Below are 24,911 nucleotides of genomic sequence, written 5' to 3'. Positions count from 1 at the left end.
TTTTGTTTTGTAAAATTTTCAAAAAACTTAATTTTAGATCATTTATTGATCCTCAAAGTTTAATTGTTAAATCAGTGTATACCTGGTGCCATCCACGAAGACGCGTGATTATGTCAAAGTTAGACATAAACGACATTGTAATAAGAACCACGGGACGCGTCATTGTGAATGACTCTAACTATATCGGACATGGCGGTGTTATCGCTGTCTCTTGGTACGGGAGCCTTGAAATATTTTTTGTCATTTATTTGACATCTCTAAGATAAACATTTTTCAATGTGCCGTCAATTTAGTATTGTATCGCATACATTGAAAATTACATTTAATTTGTATGAAAAAAAAAAACGAAATTAACAGTGGTCATATTTGTAAAAAGTAGCAGAACAAAAGTAGCTCAGTTATGCGACTAGAATCGAACCCTGTATTAAAGCCCCATGGTCAGGAACTCTCTGTATACTTTTGATGCTGTAACAATAACATTCTATTTTAGTGTCAAAAATATTTGAATCTTTAATTAAAGCTTTAATTTTTATACCCTGAACCGTGCAAGCGGTCCTAATATACACGTTCTTGCTTGGTATAATTTGTAATTTTTCTGCGTCACCGTCGCTTGGCAACGTCACACACACAGACACACGCACGCATACCCGCCCTTTAGACATTTACTAGCTATTGCTTCTACGACGAATTCCTCTATCGCTATCCCACGGAATCTAGACAATTTACCCACGATAAAAGTATCATATGATTTAATCAAGTTCCGTTCAGTAGTTTTTGCGTGAAAATGTCATAAAAATAAACAGACTTACAACGTTTCGCATTTGGATAGATCAACTTTTTTTTTCTTGTACCACGTTGCCATGGTTACGTCCCCTGGACAACTCTTTAAAACCACCGAGTTTCTATATGTTTTCTGTGGTTAAAATTCATCGAGTATACATTTTTGTCATAGTAACAAGCTCATTCTTTTATAGACTATCTCCTAAGCATATTAGTCGCATATATCATTGCAGTTTTTTTAAGAAACTCAGTCACTGTTGTCTCTTGGACAACGGGTCAGAATAACAAACAAGAAAAAGTGGATTGACCCATTTACAATACCTATGGTGGTAGGATATCCAGCTAGCTAGCTAGCTAGTATAACTTACCCCTTGTCTTCTTCGTTGTCCTCCCATGTAAGGACCAGTTCGTCCGTTTTGGCGGCACTGACCGGCGCACCCCAATCCATATCTGCAGAAGCGCCCCAGTCCATTGCGGCTGCCACTTCAGGTACTACAAGACAAATTAACTAATGTAATTTTACGTCTTAACATTAATCGATTATCCATATCCATAGCTGTTCTACAGTCAAGTACAAAAATATAGGTACACAATAGTAGACGTTTTAATTAATTACATTGTTAGACAGATTCACTCAGATACTGCTAGAAGTGACACAGATAACAGAAGTCCGCATTTGACTACAAGCTCCATATTGCTGGACTGACACAACGTTATGACATATCGCATTAAAATTAACACCACACTTATTCTAGTTCTAAATTATTAGGTTAAAATACATTGTTATCTATACATAATATTTGTAAATATTTCTTTACCATTATTTACAACCTCCGAATCAGGAAGCTCGCTATCTGATAGTCCAGACGGTTGCGGTTGGGAAAAAGAAAGGGTATTAAGTTAGGTTTGCATGCCATTGAGAAATATGATGGGTGCATGGAATAGAAAAACAATTATACACTTTGAAATTTTGTCGATTATGTGTCGTAATCGTAGCTTCTAATAAAAAAAAAAGGAAAATTTTCGACCCGGTAGCATAATTAGAAGTCTACGACAGCCGTATATCGTTGTGAGTCTATTGTAGGGAACGTCAATGAAAATTGTAGGTCCGCAATATGCTGCCACCTAGCGTAGAATAGCGAAAAGATGATTGATAGCTCTTGAAAAAAAAATGTAGCCATTATATGACAGAAGTCACTAAAATATTGCATTGTAAAATGAAATCTACGTAGAAGCGTTTAGATTCAATACGGCTGATTACATGGCTACAGAACTGCCGGATACTACTCGAATTAGTAAATTCAAATTTGCACTTATTTATGTTCTTATTACTTAATTGAATATGTATCTATTTTGGGGGCGACTTCAGTTCAAATACTCTATGGCATTGGCCAAAAAACTACCATGATAAAACGTTTTTGTCCAAAATAATAATACATACTTTTCGCGGCACTTTCCTCGGTGAATTGCCCCGTGTGTATAGTCGCCTCATCAACGGAGGGCGCGGACACAGGCGCGGGTCGTTTCTCGTCGCGGATTCGCGCTGGCAGTTTTGACAGCACTTCCAGTGCCAAGGCGGGACATCCGGCCTTGAAGTGGCCGTGAGCTGTTTGGAAGTAGAGACGGCGCTCGAGACGCGTTATGCCTTCGTCGGCTTCTTGTTGCAGGAGAGCGAGAGTGGCTCCCTAGGAAGAGAGCAAAGTTTTTTTTAGAGCAGCTTTACACTAAGGGGCTGTTTCACCATCCATTGATTAGCGTTTACCGACGGTTAAATGTGATGCCGTCTTTGTCTATTCGAACAAAACGAATAGAGACGGCATCACACCTAACCGCCAGTTAACACTAATCAATGGATGGTGAAACAGCCGTAACACTGATGGGGAATCGCTGTCGCAGCACTTGAAAGTTCTTCCATTATTTATTTATTGACAACGTTGATTGCTACGCTATTCTTTAAAATGGGTCACAAATTAATCCTTTTTCAGGCAATGATATATCAATTACATAAATTTACACTAAGTTTCCTTGCTGTGTCATTACAATTCTTACTAATATCATAAATGTAAAAGTAATTAGAGTTTATCCGTCTGTTACCACTTAGCGCTTAAACCGCAGAACCGACATAGATAAAATTGGGTATGAATGGACATAGTTTTGAGACCCCGAGAAGGATATAGTATAGTTATAATCTCTCAAAATTGCATAGTTAACACAGGATAGCGATAATCAAATACATAGCAGATGGAGTCGCGGGCAACAGCTATGGTATAAAATCAATTCAATTTATAATACATGTAACATAGCATATTTTTAAATGAATCCTTCATAGCTAAACAATATAAAACTATGATTTGTTTTTGTATTAGCGTATCTAAATCGGAAGGGGGCTGAATAAGGAATAATGATCGTGGCTATATGTATAATGTTACATATTAAAGCGGGAAGAAAGTACGACAGTAATTACAGCTCTAAATCCTCAATAACATTCCTCGACGCTGATAAACAAAAATTAACACATCTCTTCACCAACCTGACTAGGCAAATTATGCCTCTTCAATCTCGGATGCGTCCTCAAATACACGTAGAAGTTGAACACGCTCGGCATCGGTTCGTTGTCTCTGGCCGCATGCAACCTCCCAGCGGGGGTTAGTAAAGTATCCAGAGCTTCAGTGTAGCGCTTGAGTTCCCATAGAGCCATGGAGCGGACGAAGGGATCCGGATGGGCTTTCTCTAGGTCCAATTCGCCATCTTCGGTTTCACCACTGTAGAAATATTACGTAAAATTAACAAACATTACTAGCATATATCGAAGTTTTCCAGCTATTTTTTTTTAGTTCAGAAGGCATCTTCTTGTTAAATTAAAACCAAACTATTTGTTCCATTTATTTTGGGCTTTAACGAATTCGTGGAAAATTAACATTTATTTGGTAAATTGATACATGACGTTAGAACGCATGGTTTTTTTTTATCTCCCGAATACGTAAGGCTAAAAAATAAGGCCTAGAATTTATTTGGTATCCATGTTTTGGTTGATATAATCTGTCATCTCCCAGGATAACAGGATCAAAGGAATTTGGGCACAAATTTGTGCCTCTGGGAGAGGGCAGGTTAATGATTTTAATTTTATTTTTTCTTTCTTTCTTTCTTTCTTTCTTTCTTTCTTTAAATACACACAAAGTTACACAATATTGGAAAATGTGACGTAAATTCAACGGGTTCCTTACCCAAGAATTTCATCCATAAGTAGTTTCTTGAGACTTGGCGACGCAGGGTTATCCGACTCGTACAATCTTGCCACAATCATAGCCAGCTGCAGATCGCCTAGACGTGTTATAAGCACCTAAATAAAAACATCAACATTTATTAGCCCACTTACTTAAGAATATACTCTGGACTTGCAAAATAGTCAATGAAATTACCTCTAGAGCATCTTTTAAGGCGCCACCGAGAAGGAAGAAGGCTGCTGCGTGCTCAAACCTTTGCCTGCCGAGTAACACGAAGGCGTTTTTTAACGCCGCTTTACGCCAACGGTCCTCCGTGAAATCATTCGCGAAGAACTGTAAAACGAAAAGACAGATTTTGATAACTTGAGTCAATAATAAAATTTCACCGTTATAATTTTGGTGTGATTTGACCAAAAGCTATGTCTAAGCACTCGAAAGAGTCGGAGCACAATCGCAACACCATTTCCTTTTGTCAAATGGTATAGGATAACGACAGAAAGAGATGGTGGTTATGATCAAGAGCATTCGCGTTAGAAAAATAAATATGACCAGATTAGGTTAATCTAATTGTTAAAATACAACTGGACATCGATCATTGAATTCGACTAACTTTTGCTGCTAAAACAACCCAAAATAAAATAAGGAAATACTTACAGCCGTCATCTTTTCGTCCCTGTTGGATCGGAAAAGGCCCCACAGGAGCATTCTCTTCTTCATTGCCAAGTAATACAAAGCAGCGTCCATCGGGTCCTGTTTCGCCATGTATGAGGCTCGGGCGAGGCGTTCCACGCAGACGCGGAGTAAGTCGCCCCGGATCCACCAACCAACACCTGGGAAATTAAATTTCAATAAATTCCCTTAATGAAGTGGAGGTGGGAGGTTTCTGGTGTCTGGACTCGAAAATTCGTTAAGCTATAAGAAATTATTACATACATAAGAAATGCGAAGTCCGTGTCGTGCCCAGTTTTAGAATAGGACGGACCCGTCTCTTCCCGTGGGTGTCGTATAAGGCGACTAAGGGACCCTAATGTAAGAGTGGTCAGCAGCAGCTTGGCGGTGTAGAAGGCAAGAGGAAACCATCACATTATTTTCCCAAGATTACTGCTCCTCCAAAGACCAAAATCACTCTGTCAAGAGTTTAGCGACCTCGAAGATAGCTTGTTAACCCCACATTGTGGGCACAAGGACAGAGAAGGTATTGATTGTGTTGAAATATTTCCCAAAATAACAAAGCTGGTACCTTTCATCTAGGTTTTCAAAATCGTCCAGTAATAAATCATTTGCCACCACCAGACCACCAGATGGCCTAGTGGTTAGAGAACCTGACTACGAAGGTTGAGGTCCCGGGTTCGATTCCCGTGTCGGGGCAGATATTTGTATGAAAAATACGAATGTTTGTTCCCGGGTCTTGGGTGTTTACTATGTATTTAAGTATGTATATAATTATATCTATATATACATACTTAATCCGTTGCTTAGTACCCATAACACAAGCTTTGCTTAGCTTACTTTGGGACTAGGTCAATTGGTGTGAATTGTTCCGTGATATTTATTTATTTATTTATTTAGACGCTGGTCAAATGTCAACTTTTCTTACCCAGCTCCCTCATAGTGTTCCATTTGGGTTGGCCCTTCGTGTACCCCGGTATGAGCGCTAGCAGCTGTTCGTGCGTTTCCGAGTGGAAGGCCCACACGAGGTTGCAAGTGCCGACGCCCGTTCGCTGTAACGTGCCGCGTTGCGCGAGCGGCAGGCAGCGCAACAGGTAGCCGTAATGTTTCATTGCCAGGAGGAATCGGAGACCGCAGTCGTCAAGGGAATCTGTTGCAAATATTATTGAGTGTTCATTAGTCAAGATTCAGTTGAAGTTCTGGATCGTAGTGGCCTAGTGGCCATCTATGGCTTCTCAAGCAAAGGATCATGGGTTCAAACCTGGGCTCGCACCTCTGAATTTTCTATAGTACAGGTCATGGGTTTAAGACGAATCCGGCAGTGAAGTGGAATTGTTTAAGCCCACCCACTCTTTCTGTTCCTTTCATTTGCACATAGAAGTGCAAAAGAGAGACTGGTATACTATCTCGTTATAAAGAGGGCTATCGTTTTTTGTCTCACTAGATGGCGCACTGTTGCGTGAGGTTTTTAAGTATGGCTGTCAAAGTCTGTTATTACGGGCGTGCGCTTAGATTAAAATCATATTTAATACACCTTAAAACCGTACCATAAAAATATCGAGCATGCCACAGTGTTCCATAGTCCCCGTTTTGTTCGGAAAAAAGGGAGGACAAAGGTTTCCGAAAGACAAAACTGTCTCAAAACACAGACATTCATTGCCCCGGAACGCATATTTGCCATAATTATTTACAGATATTGCAAAATATTCACAAAAATATTCTAATTAGAAATAAACCCGCGTAGCTCACCCAAAAACTATGAGATTTGACATTTCGGAGACCTCACGCTACACTAGCGCCTCTAGTGGCGAATTCATACGCGATAGCCCTCATTGTGGATAGCGTAGTGTTGGACTCACCTGGTAAAACCTCTTGTCCCGCGCCCTGTGGCACGTCGACACGGGCGTTATTAGCGATCCGCTCGGCTAAGTCGGCGTCGCAAGTAGACACGGTGTCTGCCAGCGCTAGTAGATGCATCTGGTCTAGCGAACTCAAGCCTGGCAGGTGCGTATGAGTGAGGAGGCGGGAGAGAATGCGACCTGAGAAGGAATACAAAGCAATTAAATGACAGGAATCTTTTGTACTATTTTTATATTTCAACATGAAACTACTGAGAGACTCACTCGTGAAGTAAACCCGAATAACTCACGTCTTAAATCGAGTTTAGCTCGTCATGTTGCGAGCAGTGCGCGTTTTGCGACAGCCGCCGTGTGCTGCGGCAAGAAGGGCTGCGATTTAGCTCGGAATATGTCGAGCTAAACTCGATTTAAGACGCGAATTATTCGGGTTTATTACACTACTTTTAAAATAATATTTGGTGGCAAGACAAGGGATAAAATTGTCAAAGCACTGTCAATGTAAAGATTACACCACTAATAAAACTTAGTAAATAAATAGAAATGATAATGTGCATAGTTTTAAATTTTATTAACAGCCCCTAGTCCAATTATCAATAACCTTTGGTTTAGTACGGCCTAGTCAGTTTGAATTCATATCTAGCTGTCTATTTTGGGCACTCTCAGTTTCTTTATAGAAAAGGACGACCGAGCGACCAAAAGAATATACCTACTCGTATTTGCGATTGAGGTATGGCCGGGACGACACTAAAAATGAATTTGCGTCAGTTTCAAGCCGACAGCCAACTTTTTGGGGCTCAGCCAACCTATACTTATAAAAAATGTCTGTGCCTTACCCTGACGTGGTCCAAAGTGAGACAGAGGCTGTCGCTCCGGCATAGACGGACGCCTGTCAACACATTCGTCGTCACCTAGCAGCAACGCGTCCAAGTCCTCCTCTACATCCATCGTTCCATCGAATAGTACGTTGTAATCCTGCATTGGATAACACAATTTGTATAATAATTTATTGGTTCAGATTTATTTTGCTTGGCCATGTCTATATCTTATCAAGTTATCACATTCTGGCAGCGGAATAGTAAGGGTGAAGTTTCATCGATTTGTTACAATTATATCATACATCCAAATTCATACAATTAAGTCGGCACTGAACATTAATTCGTCTTTGGAAGCTGGCAATTTAGAAACTAGTGGTCAATGTAATGTCGTATATCAGGAGTTCAAAGCATTGGCAGAGAGGTGTACACACCCATAGAAGCTCATGTCAGTTTCTATGGGCGTGTACATGGAAAACAGGGTCGGTGTTTCCATGCCAGTATTATTCGGCCCGGTAAAGAGTGTCCACCTGTCAAAACGATCGAGTCAAAGACACATAAATTCTATTTTAATGTTTTTTATTCCGGACTATGGAACAACCCGTAACCGACCTTGTCAATGTGCCTGACAGCGCCATCTACACAATGATACGCAAATTACGTGGCTTATTGATTAATTAAAGAACTGTCATCAATTGTTAGTAGCAAATCAATAAACCAAGTAGTTCTTTAGGGAGCGCTTATGTAAACCAACTTTTAGGGAACAATTTTTATTATAATTACTACAGCGAGCGAAGAGGCTCATCGGCGTCACCTGCGATGCGGATTTTTGTCGTCAGAGCCTTCGTCATCGCAGAAGAGTGGCTTCCCTGTCGGTATTCTACAGGCTACATTTCGGAGAATGTGCTTCGGAATTGCACGACCTTATTCCGCCTGCTCCTTTCTTCCACAGGTCGACCAGAAGTAGGCGGGGTCTCCACCCTTACGTTGTCAGTATTCCAAAAATCCGCACAAAGCGTTTTCGCTCTTCCTTCATCAATCGCACAGCAAAAGAGTGGAATTCCCTGCTGCGACTGTGTTTCCTGAACACTACAATTTGGCCGCCTTCAAGTCTAGGGTGAATGAGCATTTACTAGGCAAGCGTGCTCCATCGTAGGCCTCATCATCGCTTTCCATCAGGCGTGATTGTGGCCAAACGCAAGCCTATACTGTATAAAAAAAAAAAAAAAAAAAAACTTTCCAAATATACACCGAAGAAATCAGACCTCTCGCATTTTCAATTCCCTGGCATCACTCCACCCATCCACGAGCCGACAGACCGGACTTTCGTAATTTGGCGGTAAAGAAAACTCTTTCATTGTTTAAAATTAATTGATGCTACTTAAAAATCAGATATTTTTTTCTGTTAATTAGAAAGGTTATTCCTATTGATATAAAAAGATTCAAGCGTTTCTAAATTTTTCAGACATTCCCCATTGACGATCAACATACTCGTATACCTACAGTACCCGGCGATGATTACACATCGGTCTTCGGAAAAAGACAATTGGATGTTCCCAACGATTTCCGAACTCTGGCACCCGTCCATCAATTTATTAAGTGACAATACAATACAATACAAAGACTCTTTATTGTACACCAGACATAGTAAGCGATACAGAAAACAGATACACAGAGAAAAAATGCCGTTTTATATCAAAAAAATACTTAATTAGTTTACGTCAAATTAATGACATGTAAACTTCGGATATCTACTCCGTACTCTATTGCACCTGTACAACGACTGACAAACGTCACATGAGTAGTGTGTGACAACGCTCTACGAAGCCGAAATTAGCTGAGTCTTTTTCCAAAGATCGATGTGCAATCTTTATAGCCGGGTACTGTAGAATAGAAATCTAGCCTATCAAGTAAACAGAGCACTTGCCTTAGCTTCCTGGATGGTGGACGGATGATGAGCGGACTCTTTGTCAGCGACAAGCAGAGTCCAAAGTGGCAGTGGCGGCACCGAAGTAATTTCAGCATAATCCAACTGCACGTCTTCTGTTATCTATATTAGTTTGTGTGAATTAGTATTGGAAATAGCCAAATCAAAGTTTTGTTGAAGTTGCGCTGATCCTTATAAATCATCTCGATTTATTTAAGTGTGATAAAAATAATGCTATGTATCTTTAAGAATTCAGTTTGTACAAGTTACATTTTTGTAGTAGAACTATTTCAATCTCATTCAATGAAGAAGCTTACCTATAATAATAACAAAATATACATTATTGTAAAAAGGAGACATTATGGGTTACGATTTATTTATATAATTCCAAAGAGTAAATTTTGACTATGGTTTCTGAACAGATAGATCATTACAATGTACCGAGCATCGGGTACGAATAGTAGTAGATAAATAAGAAACAAGTAAAGATCAAACATTCTATTTACAGTCAAAATACATTAAGTCACAAAAAGTATGTTTTTGTACAAAATGAAAATGGAAAGGACACTGAAAGGATATATCAAAAATGGTATGCACACACAAAACATAATGTTGCATGCCAAATTTTTCCACCACTGTAATCAGTTATACATATGTTTACAAATAAATCACTTTGACTTTGACTTTAACATTAAAAACAGTTAGAAAGAAATACGGCTGCATAGTGTGATTTTATTTTATCTAGCGATATTCCACCTATCAGAAAAACGTCATGTCATGACCAAAGATACTTCTCTACAAGAGAATCTCCCTAGAGAACATTTGCTGATATCGGAAAATCAACTTTTTTTTATTATTTTTAATTAAACTTACCTGACCAACGCCATCTAGCGGTGAGGCGGCGCCGGCGGCGAATGACACCGATAATGTTCGTGAGCGCGACCAGCCGCGCTGTAACACACGTGCGACATGCAATTGCGACTGCGACTAAATAATCGCGAGTGGAGTGACGCTTCGCAATGTTAATATCGTTTGCTACATGCGGTACGCTACGATTTATTTATTGTGAAGTTTCACGATGGGTGGCCGTACATTTTTGTTTGTAATTTAATTAAGCAAAGTTGTTGGTTTTTTTTTTATTTTATTAATTGAGATACTAATATTTAGCATTTTGTATTTGACAAGTCAATTTAGAATAGCTTCGTGTTGTTAGGTAATTTTGTAACACAGTTTTCAAAAAAAACGGATTGCATAATTTTCGAAACTCAATTGGTGTCTTTTCAAAACTTTACTAGTGAAAAGGAGCGAAATTAGTGGATACGAATAATGCAAGCTAAGCTAAGGATAAGGATAAAATACCAAGTCTCTGACATACGCATGCCATCGCTTAAGAAAAAGCTACGAATTGAAAATTCTTTGTACAAAATTGGATATCACGACACAAAAGAAAAATGGAAAGGAGTGTCAAAATAAGCTTTAAAGCTATTCATGACGTGTCAAGAGCTATATTCAAAAGTGTTCATTATTAAGTTCGAAATGTGATTTCAATTTTAAAAAAATGCTCGTTTCTTTTCTTTTCAGTTTACCGATTGCAGTTTTTTTGTCGTACAATCGATAACTGAAATTGAATAGATGTGCGTCTCTGTTATACGCTAATTTGCGTGCCAAATATAAATAAGAAAGTGTTAGTTTCATACCTGTCTAGATAAACTATCTTCATCACCTTGCGAGCCACGGCCAGCGCAAGTTCCGCCAATACATCTAGCAACAAGACAAACCTGTTAACACATTGTCTGATAATATCAATCCATCTCTTTCACACTCCAAGACTAAGGAAGAATCAGAAGACTAACCCACGACTGAGCTCAATACCAAGAATAATAACTTACCTCACGAGATGAGCGAGGATAGCTTTAACCCATCTTATTTTTCCACTGTTGAGCAGCTCCATTAGTTGCTTGGGATGATACTGCGGTAGCACAGGACACGCCATTTGCGATGCCTCGAATAGACCATAGTCTGGCATGTAGTCGAGAAGAGGCTATAAAAATGATTAGATATTTATAAATTTAAAAAGATAGAGACTAAGAGGAGTGGACAGTAATGCTGGATTTCAACGGACTGGCTTGACAGTTAAGTAGATCGAAATAATCTTTGCAGTGGCAAAGTATGTCGAGTCCAGTTTAGTAATTGGAATGTATCGGACTAACCTAAGATATAGTCAGCATCGAAAGATTATCACTCATTTGTGTAGCTTATTGCATAATTTGTCAACCTTGTATGACGTTTACGCGACAAAGAATAAAAGTCAGCAGCTGCTTTTTTAAACAATATAACTGCAGCTTAACTTGTAGTAACATTACAATTTACTGTCCAGCAAAGTGACGAGTATATTTAACGGGCTTATTTATGATTTATTGGACTGACCTGTGGTTGGTCGGGTTGTGTCTTGTTCCTGCGTCTCGCGTCTCGCTCTAGCAACTGCAGGTTGATCGATGACACGCGCTGTAGGTGCGGCGCCGATACACGCAAGTCTGAGTCGCGCAATGCACGTGATTCTCCGCCTTCTTCCACCTCCTGTTGGTAGAATTAACCGAAAAGTTAGGCCATATAAGAACTATGCGGCTGACCGCGCGATTTTAGCTCGCCGTATCTTTCTCGAGCGATACTTTGAAGAGAAAATCGCGCGGTTAGTCGCATAGTGCGCACGCCTTAGAATTGCGTATCATTTTACGCAGCAGCGAAATAATTCTGGTCATTATTAAAGCGACATTAACAGCCTACTAGCTTGCAGACAAAGACTGGTGGATCCACCTGTGTGAGTTCCCTCAAGTTCAATTTAGGTAAACACAGAAAATCGCCTTTACGAAAAAAGTTGGCATAGTGATGACTTTTATATATTTGTCCTGCCTGGTAAATATATACAATACATATAATGGAGATTACTCTAAATAGATTTTAAGAAGTGCCAAGTGTTACTAACAAACCAGGACAATAAATAAATTATGCATACGAAAACAGTATTCTCTTTGTAAATTAATACTTCAAAGTGTAAATGCCCAAATTACGAATTTCATCAGTAAATTAAAATATTTTATCTTGATTAAGAAATACAGTTTTTTGATGGGAAGTCGATTACTGGCAAATGTGGAAAGAATAAAATATCTTGAATTCTGCGAATGTTTTTTGATAACGGCAACACCTTTGTTTACGTTTTTTCCATGGGATTAAAAGTCCGGGTTTAGTGGATCACCATTCGCTCTTTATTAGTCATACCTGTGCTCCAGGCATGCCCAAAGCGGTGGTCTGGTTCTCGGGCTTCCACTGTGAATACACGTGCATTTCCGAGTCCATTCCGACGACTAATATCCCGTCGCGAACCCAAGATATTTGCATTGGCAATGGCGGTAAGCCATCGGCCGTTTTCAGCTGGATACGGCGTAGTTGCATCCAGCGAATCTCTTCAACAAATAGGGGAGCAGCAAGGGATGACGCCTTGCGTAGTATTGGACGGTTGTTGTTTATTGATTCTTTCATTGCCTGGAAATAGAAAAACAGGATAATGAATTCAAAATATATGTGTTAGGAAACACTATAAGTTGCGTGATATATTTTTGTATTCGTAAGACAGATTCATAATAGTGTTATATCCCCGTACCGAAAACAGTGATACAAAGCTGTACAATCTAAGGCCGCATTGTCTAATGCGCTGACGTTCGCGACCGCATTCACCATCTCTTTCTACCCCGTCTTATACCGTGTGACAAAAAGAAGTGGTGAAAACGATTGTGATTCCAAGTGTTAGACAATAAGGCCCCTAGTCTCGTCAGACACCAAAAATGTAAAAGCAACGTGTATTTCGTTAATTGATAAACACCCTTGTGTTATGAACAGTAAAATACAGTAACTACCTTCAAATTAGCTTGAGCCAAGTCGCTGGACACAGGCGTGAATAACAACACTCGGCTGCCGACGGCCACAGTCAATATATGCGAGCCATCTTCTTTAGAAACCCAATCTAGCTGCACCAAATGTTTCTGCGTGAGCGGACAAGTGTTCCCGTTTTCCATGATACTCTTCCGTAGAGACTGTAGCGTGCTGAAGGAAGGTACGGCGAGGAGACCGGCCGATTTGCCCGAGTCGCCTTCGCCGTTACGGTTTATGCGGCTCTCGTCGGCTGAGAGAGTTTGGAGCACCTGAGTAATTAATTAAATACAAATTATATTGCTTAATGAACCGGACATACGACTGTTATATGCAAGTAACGTGTGAGGTCGTAAACTTGAAAAATGAAAACTATGGATAATCTGGGATATAATTTACGATTGATTGAGAGCTCTTGGTGATGCAAAAAAACTCAGTTTTACTACCAGACACAAATTATAAAAATAAACAAAACTAAATTTGTGTGAGTTCTAAACTTTAAAAAAAGTGCTCGATTTCTTTTGCACATCAATAAACCGACTCTTAATAATAATAAAAAAATAACGGAATAAGGCAATGCGTAAAATAATAGTTCCGTCGTCACCTGAGTCAACCTCTGCTTCTTCTGCATGAACGCCGTATTGTGTAGATACGAGAGGTCGATCTGTGTGTCCGCACAAACCCCGACTCTCGGCAAGCTCACATTCTTTAGCGGTATTGTATCTTCTAGCAACCACTCCGCGCCTCCTGTGCTCTCGCACTCGTACACACAAACACATAAGTTGACGAAACGCGCGTCAGGGTTGGAATTTGTTGAAGTTGTTCCCCCGCCTTTAGGGCGTGTGAAGGAGCGGCCACATTTGTAGGCGCACGCTATGCGGCCAGAGTATGCGGCGCTTATATGGAGGGGTTGTCCTGGAAATGAAACAACGAGTTAAGAAGAAGAGGCTAAACTATGTTTTTGGCACGAAAAAGACGAAGGGAAGTAGGTTCGAAATTTTATAACTACGTTGTACTACGTACTTATTACACAAAATAGTGTGAAGATGCAGCTTAAATCTATTGGTAATTTTTCGATGATATACAATGTTATGTACAGACCTGGAATGTCTATCATCGATTCTTGTTCCTTGTTCATCATTTCCCATTCTTTCCACGAGTAATCATATTCATCTTTTTCATTCTTTGTAACGCTGCATTTCCAGAATCTAAAAACAATACTTCATTTAGTAAATATCAAATTAAAAAGTCCTTAGGCTTCAAAAGCTTTTATTAATATATACATATATATATTCAATTCAATATAGTTCCAGCAAACAGCAAACTGCCTTACGATTCTCATGGAGATTTAGAACCCTAGCGGTACAACATGAGCTGCCTCTCTCAGGGCTCAATATTTGGCTAAACAAGTAAGTCTGTATATATTACCTTAACGTACTGTCAGTGCAGGCAGTGGCTAGAATATAAGGCGCTAAACAGGCGGGATATATGGAGGCCGAGCTCAAATGACCGGCCGCTGGCGCGGCGTGGATTACGTCAACACCGTCGGGCAAGGCTAGAGGGCACTCGCAAACCTGAAAAAAAGGAACATTCTGGAATTTATGAAGATTTTTTCTGAATCGGCGTGAGAGTCCCAATGTCAAACCTCTGGGACCTAGAGTCTAGGCAACCACGGCTTACATAGAGTTCACAGGGTGGGTAGTTCTAAATTACCTTTTTAGTAGTAATAGCGAGATGCGAGTTAGGCGGCGCAGGCGGCGGCCGCTCCGTGTCGAAAGACACCGAGTTCTTGCGAGATTCGCCCTCGTCCTCCTGGATTAACGCACTATCTGGCACGTACAGCATACTGTTTGTGAGGTCATCTGAAAACCGAAGTGTATAAAAGTATTTACTGTGTTATACAGTTAATAATTGTTTGAAATGATTGTTCTTATTTGTAATGAGTTAAGAGCCCATAATTTTTATATACGGTTTCGTAGTCCCACAAGGAACCCTTTTAGTTTTGGCATGTCCCCTTACAGACAGGCAATTTTTTCAGCGATTAAACGGCGGAGCGAGATCGCAGCGAGCATATAACAGCCGCTATCTTACTAAAGAGATGAGCTTTAGCTAGAAGTATCCTCAGTCTATTTTTAATTAAAACAGCCGGTAGCCTAGTGTAGATTGCTGCTACAAAATATAATCGCCGCGAGACCGCCGTGTATATCAATCATTAAACCGTGAGCTGCTGCGTGTTCGTCAGGATCTCACTCCGCTATTAAATCGTCGAAAAGAGTCGCCTGTATGAAAACGCTTTTAGTGCGGAAAGCTATAATTTAAAATGAGTATACATATTAACTATACTTCTTGGCAAACAGGGAAGTAATTTAAATAAATACCTGCTGAATCGGCCTGTGACGACACAGTGAGCCGCCACATGTGGACAGTGGACCCTCCGTCCGTCCGCTCTAAGACAACTATGTAGAAGGGCTCATTGAATACAGCTGCTTTCCGAAGGTCTACGATCGCTGCCAGCCCTGACTCGGTTATAGTGTTCGTGTCGCCTTCTACGCCAGAATCTCCACTTTCTGTGTCTGTTGTTGTGCGTTCGCCTGTGGAGAAAATTGTTTACTCACTGTTACTATGTTCCATTTCCTACAAACAATCATGCATACTTATGTTACAGATGTTATGGCAGACTCACTGTGTAGCTTCTTCTATCTGTCTCTTATCAACTAATATAGCGAGTGATAGGAGAGAACAACGCGCCTGCTAGCCATGCTGCAGTATCCGACCGAAACTAGTAATTGTAATGGAAACCGAATCATGTTTTTGTTTCAATTTCAAACTGAAATTTTATTTATATTTATAGTAAATGTGTAATTGTGTTTATAGAAGTGATAATTATACAAACAGACGGTTTGGTAGCTTTGAATAAATTAGAATCGATTTAATTTGATGTGGAATAAATAATAAAGTAGCCACAAAAATAATAGATGTGCGTATGGCGGAGCCTTTCCTCGCCGCCGATTACTTCCGAACACTGCACGAAAGCCCACGAACGAACCCAGTTTCGGTTACGGTCCTAGTTTTGACAGATAATCTTCCGAAACCAAAACTAAGCCGATATTTCAATTTAACGTCGTCGAACGCCCTGCTGTATGATTTACGATTTACGACATACCAGTGATTAGTTGCTCCTGGAACACATGCAACAGTTGCGTGTTGTGCCAGTCGTGAGTCGCATCAGCGATGGCGTGCAACTGTATGATCGCGCCGGGCCGCGCCGTCGACTGCTGCGACACTATCTTGATGCGGTCGTGTAGAGGAATACCGCTGCCTTCTTCTAGGGTTGATTCCGACGACATTGACAATGTGTCGTGTTGCTACAAATGTTGAAAGTTATGTGTTAAAAAATGCTGTAAGAACGCCAATTTAACCCACATTAAGGCTACTGATTATTAATACGATACATGAGGAAAAATATTTTAGTTAGAAAATAAATATTAAGTTTTGTATCGAACTTGAGTCACAAGAAGACTGCCATGTCTCCATACAAAACATCTTCTTTTTTTTCAAATTTCAATGTTTCTCCACTCTTGTAACTATGGTACCTATTAGTAATCGCTAGCTTTAATGTGGGTTAAATTATAGTATAAAATGTTTTTAACGTCACATAATAGTTACTTGTTTCAATAAATATTTTTTTGATTTTATAGTAACAGCTGTCGCTAGAATTTAACATGGGCGCTAGGGGAGGGGAGCAAGGGGACAAACTTGTACCGTTGCATCCCCCTGAGGTAAAATAAAATGCAAAAAATAAGACAAACACAGAATGAAAGTTAAAAAAGGGGCTATCTACAACTTGCGAGTTCCTTTTCTATTCGTCTCTAAGGATTTATATTCTTACCCCAGCTGAGACCTCACAACCACACATAGTTTTCTATTACACTAAAGCCACAACACTACGTTACCATTACGTTATTGTTATTGTGGCGTCTCTCCGATGTAGCTATTTCCGCGAGCAGCGTCCGCGCGTCTATAACCGCTTGGAACACTCTGAGGCTTTCACCGTCGCTCGCCACGAAACACGCCGACGGCGAATTAGATAAGTTCCCAAGAGTTGTACTGTAAGAAAAATAGTGCATTGGGCATTAAGGACCGTAAGAAGGGGATTACTAACGAGAGCCTATTATAAGCCCGGGCTTTTAATGACTCGAGTTTGTAATCCCCTGACTGCCCGTGATACACAATATGATTTTCATCACACTGCGAGGAAAAAAATACAAAAAAATAAAATAAAGCATTTTGTGTCTAAACACTTCATAGCTCGGCAAGAGAAAGGCGCTAAGAAAAAAAACCGGCCAAGTGCGAGTCGGACTCGCGCACTGAGGATTCCGTACAAACCTGTAGGTAGTAACTAAAATTATTAAAAACATTTTTATTATATGATGTAACTAAAAATTTACGGTTTTCGCAATTTTTCCTATATCTGTGCTATAAAACGTTGCTTCGTGTCAAATTTCAAGATTCTGAGTTCACGGGAAGTACCCTGTAGGTATTGATTCCCTTGCGAGTTTCGAAAATTTGCGGAAATTTGTGGCATAAACGGCTGTATCTTTTGATTGCGTTGGCTTAGAAGTTTGATTTTTTCACAGCTCCAAGGGACAGTAGACCTGAGTATTTGATATAAATTTCAGCTTGATACCTCCACACGTTCCTAAGAAAAAGGGTCTTGACAGACGGACGGATGGACAACAAAGTGATCCTATAAGGGTTCCGTTTTTTTCCTTTCGAGGTACGGAACCCTAAAATTGGATAAACTAATGTTTTTTTTATTTAATATAATCTTATATTTTAATTAATAAATGGACCACGAACTATATGTTCAGATTCACGAAGTTCGTTTAAGCCGACTTTCAAGAAAAGGGCTTATTATACTTTCAAAAGGCTGGCAACGGAACAACGGCTCTCCTTGAGCAGTTGGTACTCATAGGCGGTGGTGATCATTTCCCATCAGATGACCCGCTTGCTCGTTGCCTTCTAATCTTCTCAAAAAAAATTTAATGCACGTAAAAACAGAACATACCTGGGCAACAATGTAGGTAGCCATGCGACGTTGCTAAAGGCCGATAAATGCGGCGAGTTCACTCTAGCCAACTCCGAGACACCGCCCGATTTCCCAAGCGGCCCAACACATTCTACACGCCACATGATAAGTTCCGAGCACAACCCTCCCGCTGCTGCATCTTCCTCCATTGTGTGCAAGTCCCTTTCGCTATCTGTAACCAAAATAAAGACATGATTATCAGCCGAATACGATGGCCCCTACGTTAATAATCGAAAGGCGAAATTGACGTATTATAAGTGTAATTGGTTTATTATTGGGTTATTAATACATTACACTTTTTTTAAAGTTTCGATCATTTACGTAGGGGCCGTCGTGTTATATAGACGAGAGCATGCAAAAGACAAGAGAAACAGCACACTAGTAAGCGGTAGAAGTATCTTCCTAACATTATTGCTGGCTATCTTTAGTAAGCGTGTATTTTTTCAAATTAAAAAGCAAGATTTTTTGAATTACCTACATTATTAGACTTTTTCGATTTCATCCTTTGTGTCAAAAGTCGTAAAGTAAAGTATGCTCAGACAACTTATTAAAAACAGCTTTAAAGCCTACTCGTGACCTCTTCTCTTGCTAAGTGCGTGTTAGATACTATACTATGCGGTTAGCTGCGCGGTTTTAGCGTGCCGTCCCTCATCAGAGTATCGCTTGAAAAAGAGACGGTGCCCCAAAGTCGCGCGTTTTACCCGCATATTGCGTACATAACCCTTAAAGCTCTTTTAGGCTTAACACTTACCTGATATGTTGTGATGACTCGTGGTAAGTAAGAGAGGTAATACTGGATGGCATGTGATGTCGTTAACCCTAAATCTATGACCCGACGCTCTTGACGCGTGACCTATAGATAGCACCTATAAACATGAAAATATATCAGTTAAGTTGCAATGGAATGGAAAATTTATATTTCAGGTTTAATTCCGAGGCGCTGATATGGCGACAGTCGATGATACATTACACCGTGAACCGCTTATAATAAACAGCGCTTAGGCAACGTACGCACCGTGCTGTTTTAGCGCCCCGTCTCATTCTCCAGCGGGACTTTGTAGAGAGACGGCGCGCTAAACCTTACGCGGCTCGAAGAACTTTATAATTATAAATTTAAGTGAAATTTTAACCTGAGAAAATTTAGATCTGTCGTCAAATGTTAGTTGCCAAAGGTTGAGGGTTCCGTTAGTGTGATTGGTCACCATGGATATGACAGGTGCCGAGTCCAAAACGTCCCCTTCTTGATTTTCACCTGTGTCCTCGGTAACTACACTGGCTTTACGCTTCATGTCGTTGTTGTTCTCTTCTAAATTACCTAAAAGCCATTCAAATGTTATTTCAGTGGGGTAAAAAAAAATAATTAAAAGCTGTTTCAATAAAAAAATACACGTACATTTAATTAATTAACTACTAATCCTTAATTAATAGGATTGTTGCAGTCAATGTTTATAATTTCAATTGATAAAAAATTAAAATATAAAATAAATTCCTGGGTAAAAAAAAAACATTCTATTTAATCCGTTAGGTAGATTTGCATAAAATGTTGGACACGAATTTCTTCCTTTTGTCAATCAAGCAAAAAATTACAAAGATGAAGCGCGTCAGTTCGGAAGTGGGGGGCCGTGACGTCACTCCTTAGTAAAACGTGTGCGTAGGTGTGACGTCACACGAAACCTTAACCGGCTATGTATGTCCATAATTGTTTGTTTAATTGACAAAAGAAAAAAAACCTGTCCGATAATTTTTGAAAATCCAACTGACGACTAATTATCTATTTTTAAGAATCTAAGTATGTATGAAGCTCTAAAACAAGAAGAAAGTAGGTATTTTGTGGTAAGCTGATGCTTTTACTTTTTTTTTCGTTTGTCCTTTCTTACCTGATTAGTTCAGTTATATAGGTACAGACTGGACGATAAGCGAAGTCGGCCCAAAATTTTATTTCGCTTACCATTTTCCTGCGCCTCTTTTTGCTCTTCTGGCTGACCATGTGGCCATTCATTTTCCTCTTTCTCCTCCTGCACGCTAGCCAATGGTGTCGTTACAGTCTCCGGTGGCGGCTGCTGTTGTTGACCTTCGAAATAAACCGTTTCAATAAGAATTTGGTAATTATTGTACTAACATTTCACAACAAATCGTCTAGTATACAGATTAAGAGTTGTGTCAAGGGGGGCTACTACGAAATTCTATTAGAGGCTATATAGCGCCTGTATTAATACTGGCTCTGAAATGTAATCATATTACATAGTTCGTATAATGAATGGTTGACACAGCAACCAGCTGTTTGTTATTCTTGTTGTGCGAACTGACGTACACACGTCGTATGCTTGGATTTTTACTGTTTTACCTTTAATATACATATAATTTCTGCTACCGTTCTACATAATTTCATTTAATTCGAAGATGGAAGTTCGTATCGTAGCAACCCTCACACTCTCGTATTAAATAATATTAAGGGCAAGATACGAAGGTCGAATTTTGCACTTCGGATAGGTCCTGGAATTAAGCAGTGGCTGTCAGCTGTTGAGCTCGCAGGTTGAGTTGAGTCGCGAATGAAATATCACATTCAGCTCTACCATAATGAGTAGGGCCCGGAATTTTGCGTGCGGCTATTGACAGATTGTAGGAAGAGAGAATCGCTTTTTATCAATAGTTTTTTTTTACATAATTGTGAATATATTTTTGCTTGGAATATTATTATATAATATTTTATATTGGCTATGGTAAGAACTGAAGGAATACAAAATAATATTTTATCTTTTATTTTATCAAAGGGTTGGCTAACCAGCTACCTATTAAGTGGTCTCAGAGGGATTTTTTTTTCTAGTTATAAAATATAAAGATATTTGTTATTATAGTGATTTCAACAAAGCAATTTAACGGATTAAACTCTCCGATATTTCGAACTTTTTTCATCATTGACCGCTGAAGAAAGTACGTATCATCGGAAAGTTTGAGGTTTTATTTAACAAAACATAAATAATAAAAAAACTATCGATTTATCGATAAAAAGCGATGTTCTCTCCCTACTGTCTGTCAATAGCCACACGCAAAATTCCGGGCCCTAATAATGAGAAAAGCGACATGTACTTTTACCGGGTATAACAGGCTTGGTGCGATGCCGCACGTAAAGCGGCTGAGCAGCGGCGTGGTACAGAGCCGCCGGCGTACACATTGTGGTCGCGTCGCCCAGAGGAAAGGCCGAGGGGATGCGAGCAGAGAACGATACTTGCGCTTGGCGGATAGCGCCCGCTTGGAGCTCGTCTAACCATTCGCACACCCTGTGGAATACGTTTTATTGTAAACTATTTGATGATAATAATCCGGCCGATTTCGGTCACGGCGACCACTTCGACTCCTAATTATTCGATTGCCGCTCATTTGCTCTCAGAACTATTTCCCAGTGTAATAGAAATGGTCAAGTACAATGACACGTTTAAGTAATGTTATACATAACGATTGGTAAATCTGCACAATGTTTTCACTTACGCATAATAACCAGAAAATTTTATATGGCAAAACACAACTGCCACAAATTTCGTAGTGCATGAATTCTTATTTTGTCGATGTCGATAGATAAAGAAAACTAATTGAAAAATAATTAAATACATACCATATTAAAAAGCTGCCATCTACAGGATGTATAGAGAATAGTAAGTCGGGGCTTTGGTGCCAGTCTCTGAGTAGACCCTCGATTTTAGCGTCAAGCGAGTCCGGGAGGTGCGTACACGTTACATCTGTCGCTATGGAGTTTATTGAGGTGGTGTTGGATAACGTTGGGTGGCTGTGGTTACCGCTACCTGTGAGTAACAGTACATTTCATCTCTGGTTAAAGACATGACACGTGTTAATTTAGTTTTTTTCATACGAATTAAATGTAATTTTCAATGTATGCAATACAATCCTAAATTGACAGCACATCGCTAAACGTTTACCTTAAAGAGATGTCAAATTATTTAAAAGCCCTCGTACCAAGGAAATTTTGCCCTCGTACCATGAGATCTAAATTCAAGTTATTTGAAAAAAGGTTTAAAAGTAGCTCAGTTATGCGAATAGAATCGAACCTTGCATTTAATGCCTCATGGTCAGAAATAGGTACACTGTATTTACAATTTTAGTATTGTAAGTTTTAAAATGGAAGTACAATGAACAAAAACTGTGGTGTACAATCTGTGGTACAAAAACACTAGACAAAAAATCGACATGACGAGTTACACATTAAACTTATTGAGATCAAGTTCTACTCAACCCTCCTCAGTAAGAGTGATTCATGTTACTTAATATTTTAATAGAAACAGTTCAACAGATCAATTTTTCTTCAAATATGCTAACTGGAAATCTTCGAGACAAAGCATATGTTGCAGATTTTATCAATTTCTAATATCTCAAACCGATGCAAGTTCTTATTCGCTGATAAGTTAGCAACAAACAAAGCAAGATTCACCTGGGCATGACCTCATAACGTGTGGCAACAGATGCTGAGTGGAGGCCCTTTTTGGTGTCCTGTCGTGTCAGTGTCACCACGTAACTTAGTTCTATTGTGAATTTTAGTGTTTTAGTCTTATACTGTAAGGTGGTGGTACTGATGGAACCAAACAAATCTCTTTCTTTTCATAAAATTTCGTTACCTGGCTGCTCGTCACTATTGCTGTTGTCTTCTGACTGTACTTTAGTCAGATGCTGACTCGGTCGCCTATGTCCTATGCAGCGTGGAATAAGCAACAAAGCACACAATTACGAAGCTTCTTGCCTGTTATACGTTAACTTCTAATAGCTCGCCCGCTTAGCAGTAGCTACGTAATAACAGTTTAAGCCACGTATACGTTTCCAACAAATTACTTATAATTATACAAATAAATGTTTCGATCTATGAATAATAATGTAATTCATGAGATACATGTACAAGGTGTTAATTAAATAACTGAAAACCTCAGACACCCAAATATATTTTTTTTATTTTAAGTTAGTTGATTGCATTTATTTTTGAATACCTTCATTATTTTAAAAGATATTCGTGTGTTTTGCTAATCAGTAATCTAATTCATTTCTAACTCTACACTCATGATTTGTATTTTTCAGTTGCGCTTTGACGTTTTTAAGAGAAAATCACATAGTGACAGCAACCCGGCCAGTATTAAATTATAGAAATAGTATGCAACCTCGCTAAAATAGTTAATCGGCGCCTGTTCAGTCGTAACTTTTAGACTGGGCACAATAAAAAAGGGATTTAAAAACAAAAACACAACCTAATTTAAAACAGTGTTAAAGAAGAAGAAGAAGAGTCGATTCTACTCTCGATTCTGAGCAAACTACTTTCTGGTTTTCAGTTATTTAATTAAAATTATATGACAACAGAAAGTAATTAATGATTCTACAGTAATGATAGAGACACATTTTGTGCCTCACAAATTTATTTTAGACAATAATGCGATGGCAGCTCATTAAAAATGACGTCAAAGTTCCACAACGTTGAAAAAAATACAATCAAATTTAAATGTAGAACGAATCCGGATGTAAAAGCCATTATATCCCAATAATAGGCATACAAAGCCCGGTCGCCACTGAAGTAACATAAATAGTCTCTTACAATGACAAAATCGAGTACTCACTACATTATACTTACTATTTTCTGTTTTCTTTGTCATATATAATCATATCCTATAACACTGAGCTATAACAAACAACTGAACCCATACTTGTGTCATTCTCTCCGTCCAGATGCGTTGTGTGGTCTGAACCGCCTTCTTCCGTCTCCTCTTTATCTAAAACCTAGGTAAAAAAAAACCATCATCACAATACAATAAATTAAATAATTATCAACATTTTGATCATATGTACGAGAAAGAGAAAATAATTGTTTGGAAAATTTACTAGCTTTGACCTCTGTGCTTTGACTTGAAAAATTTATAAGTCAAGTTAAAATATCTTTATTCAGTTTAGGCTATAACAAGCACTTATGAATGGCAAAAATCTATCCACTGGTTCGGAAAAAACGTCTTTTGAGAAGAATCCGGCAAGAAACTAACCTAGGGCTCTTCAAGGCTAGAGTATTGAATGGAGTGAGTGTTACTGAATCAGTGAGATACACCTTTGGCCTTATCTGCACCTTTCATCAGGTGAGATAGGGTCAATAACGGGTCAGCCAGCATCATGTAAAAAAAAAACTCAACGAAGTATACTCGTAACAAAAAAGCTACAATGTTATGTAATGACTAATATGGCGTATAGTGTATGGTGTGGAATGATTTATACGGTGTGTTGTTCATTTGTACGTCAGACACTCTTTGTTCAGTTAATACGTGCCGCGACCTACCTTCTTAGTAAGATCATGCAATATGGCTTCTGCTTGGCTGGTGAAGTGCATTTCCTTGTTATGCAGCCAGTGCAAGATGAACCGGCCGCCGCCGGCTAGAGACGGCACTAGCGGTATGTCGGTCTCAGCGTTTATTGACGCTGCTAGGTGGAAATGAAGACCTAGAAAAAACGATAAATTCAATCAGGTCAGGTACTATTTAGAGAAAAGAAAGCGGGCATTATTTAATAAAATAATGACAGAAGAAGAAAGACAGAAAAATACGTGCCTATGCAAAATTCGGCACATTAGTCAACAATATAAAATATATTAAAATA

General features: G+C 39.2%; 1 protein-coding gene across 1 annotated transcript in view; it reads right to left on the bottom strand.

Annotated features, from left to right (window-relative positions):
- Positions 1-24,911, bottom strand: part of LOC141439975 (dmX-like protein 2) — a 78,020-nt gene that overhangs the window by 22,989 nt on the left and 30,120 nt on the right. Inside the window, exons 9-41 of the mRNA XM_074104436.1 lie at positions 24,595-24,755; positions 23,978-24,050; positions 22,910-22,981; positions 21,895-22,081; positions 21,378-21,562; positions 20,233-20,355; positions 19,415-19,599; positions 19,036-19,150; positions 18,264-18,456; positions 17,149-17,302; positions 16,359-16,560; positions 15,574-15,786; positions 14,909-15,057; positions 14,624-14,769; positions 14,297-14,403; positions 13,800-14,110; positions 13,183-13,467; positions 12,548-12,811; positions 11,699-11,848; positions 11,161-11,312; positions 10,969-11,032; positions 10,145-10,222; positions 9,272-9,394; positions 7,366-7,504; positions 6,533-6,712; positions 5,602-5,823; positions 4,659-4,834; positions 4,200-4,337; positions 4,005-4,120; positions 3,311-3,542; positions 2,222-2,465; positions 1,599-1,634; positions 1,149-1,272 (exon numbers count right to left, since the gene is read on the bottom strand). Coding sequence (XP_073960537.1) covers positions 1,149-1,272; positions 1,599-1,634; positions 2,222-2,465; positions 3,311-3,542; positions 4,005-4,120; positions 4,200-4,337; positions 4,659-4,834; positions 5,602-5,823; positions 6,533-6,712; positions 7,366-7,504; positions 9,272-9,394; positions 10,145-10,222; positions 10,969-11,032; positions 11,161-11,312; positions 11,699-11,848; positions 12,548-12,811; positions 13,183-13,467; positions 13,800-14,110; positions 14,297-14,403; positions 14,624-14,769; positions 14,909-15,057; positions 15,574-15,786; positions 16,359-16,560; positions 17,149-17,302; positions 18,264-18,456; positions 19,036-19,150; positions 19,415-19,599; positions 20,233-20,355; positions 21,378-21,562; positions 21,895-22,081; positions 22,910-22,981; positions 23,978-24,050; positions 24,595-24,755 — 5,299 coding nt within the window. The remainder of the gene's footprint in view (positions 1-1,148; positions 1,273-1,598; positions 1,635-2,221; positions 2,466-3,310; positions 3,543-4,004; positions 4,121-4,199; positions 4,338-4,658; positions 4,835-5,601; positions 5,824-6,532; positions 6,713-7,365; positions 7,505-9,271; positions 9,395-10,144; positions 10,223-10,968; positions 11,033-11,160; positions 11,313-11,698; positions 11,849-12,547; positions 12,812-13,182; positions 13,468-13,799; positions 14,111-14,296; positions 14,404-14,623; positions 14,770-14,908; positions 15,058-15,573; positions 15,787-16,358; positions 16,561-17,148; positions 17,303-18,263; positions 18,457-19,035; positions 19,151-19,414; positions 19,600-20,232; positions 20,356-21,377; positions 21,563-21,894; positions 22,082-22,909; positions 22,982-23,977; positions 24,051-24,594; positions 24,756-24,911) is intronic.

This window comes from Choristoneura fumiferana, chromosome 21 (genome assembly GCF_025370935.1).
Source record: "Choristoneura fumiferana chromosome 21, NRCan_CFum_1, whole genome shotgun sequence".
Classification (NCBI taxonomy): Eukaryota; Metazoa; Arthropoda; class Insecta; order Lepidoptera; family Tortricidae; genus Choristoneura; species Choristoneura fumiferana.
The sequence above is the reverse complement of the archived record's forward strand: the minus strand, read 5'-3'. Positions and strand labels throughout refer to the sequence as shown.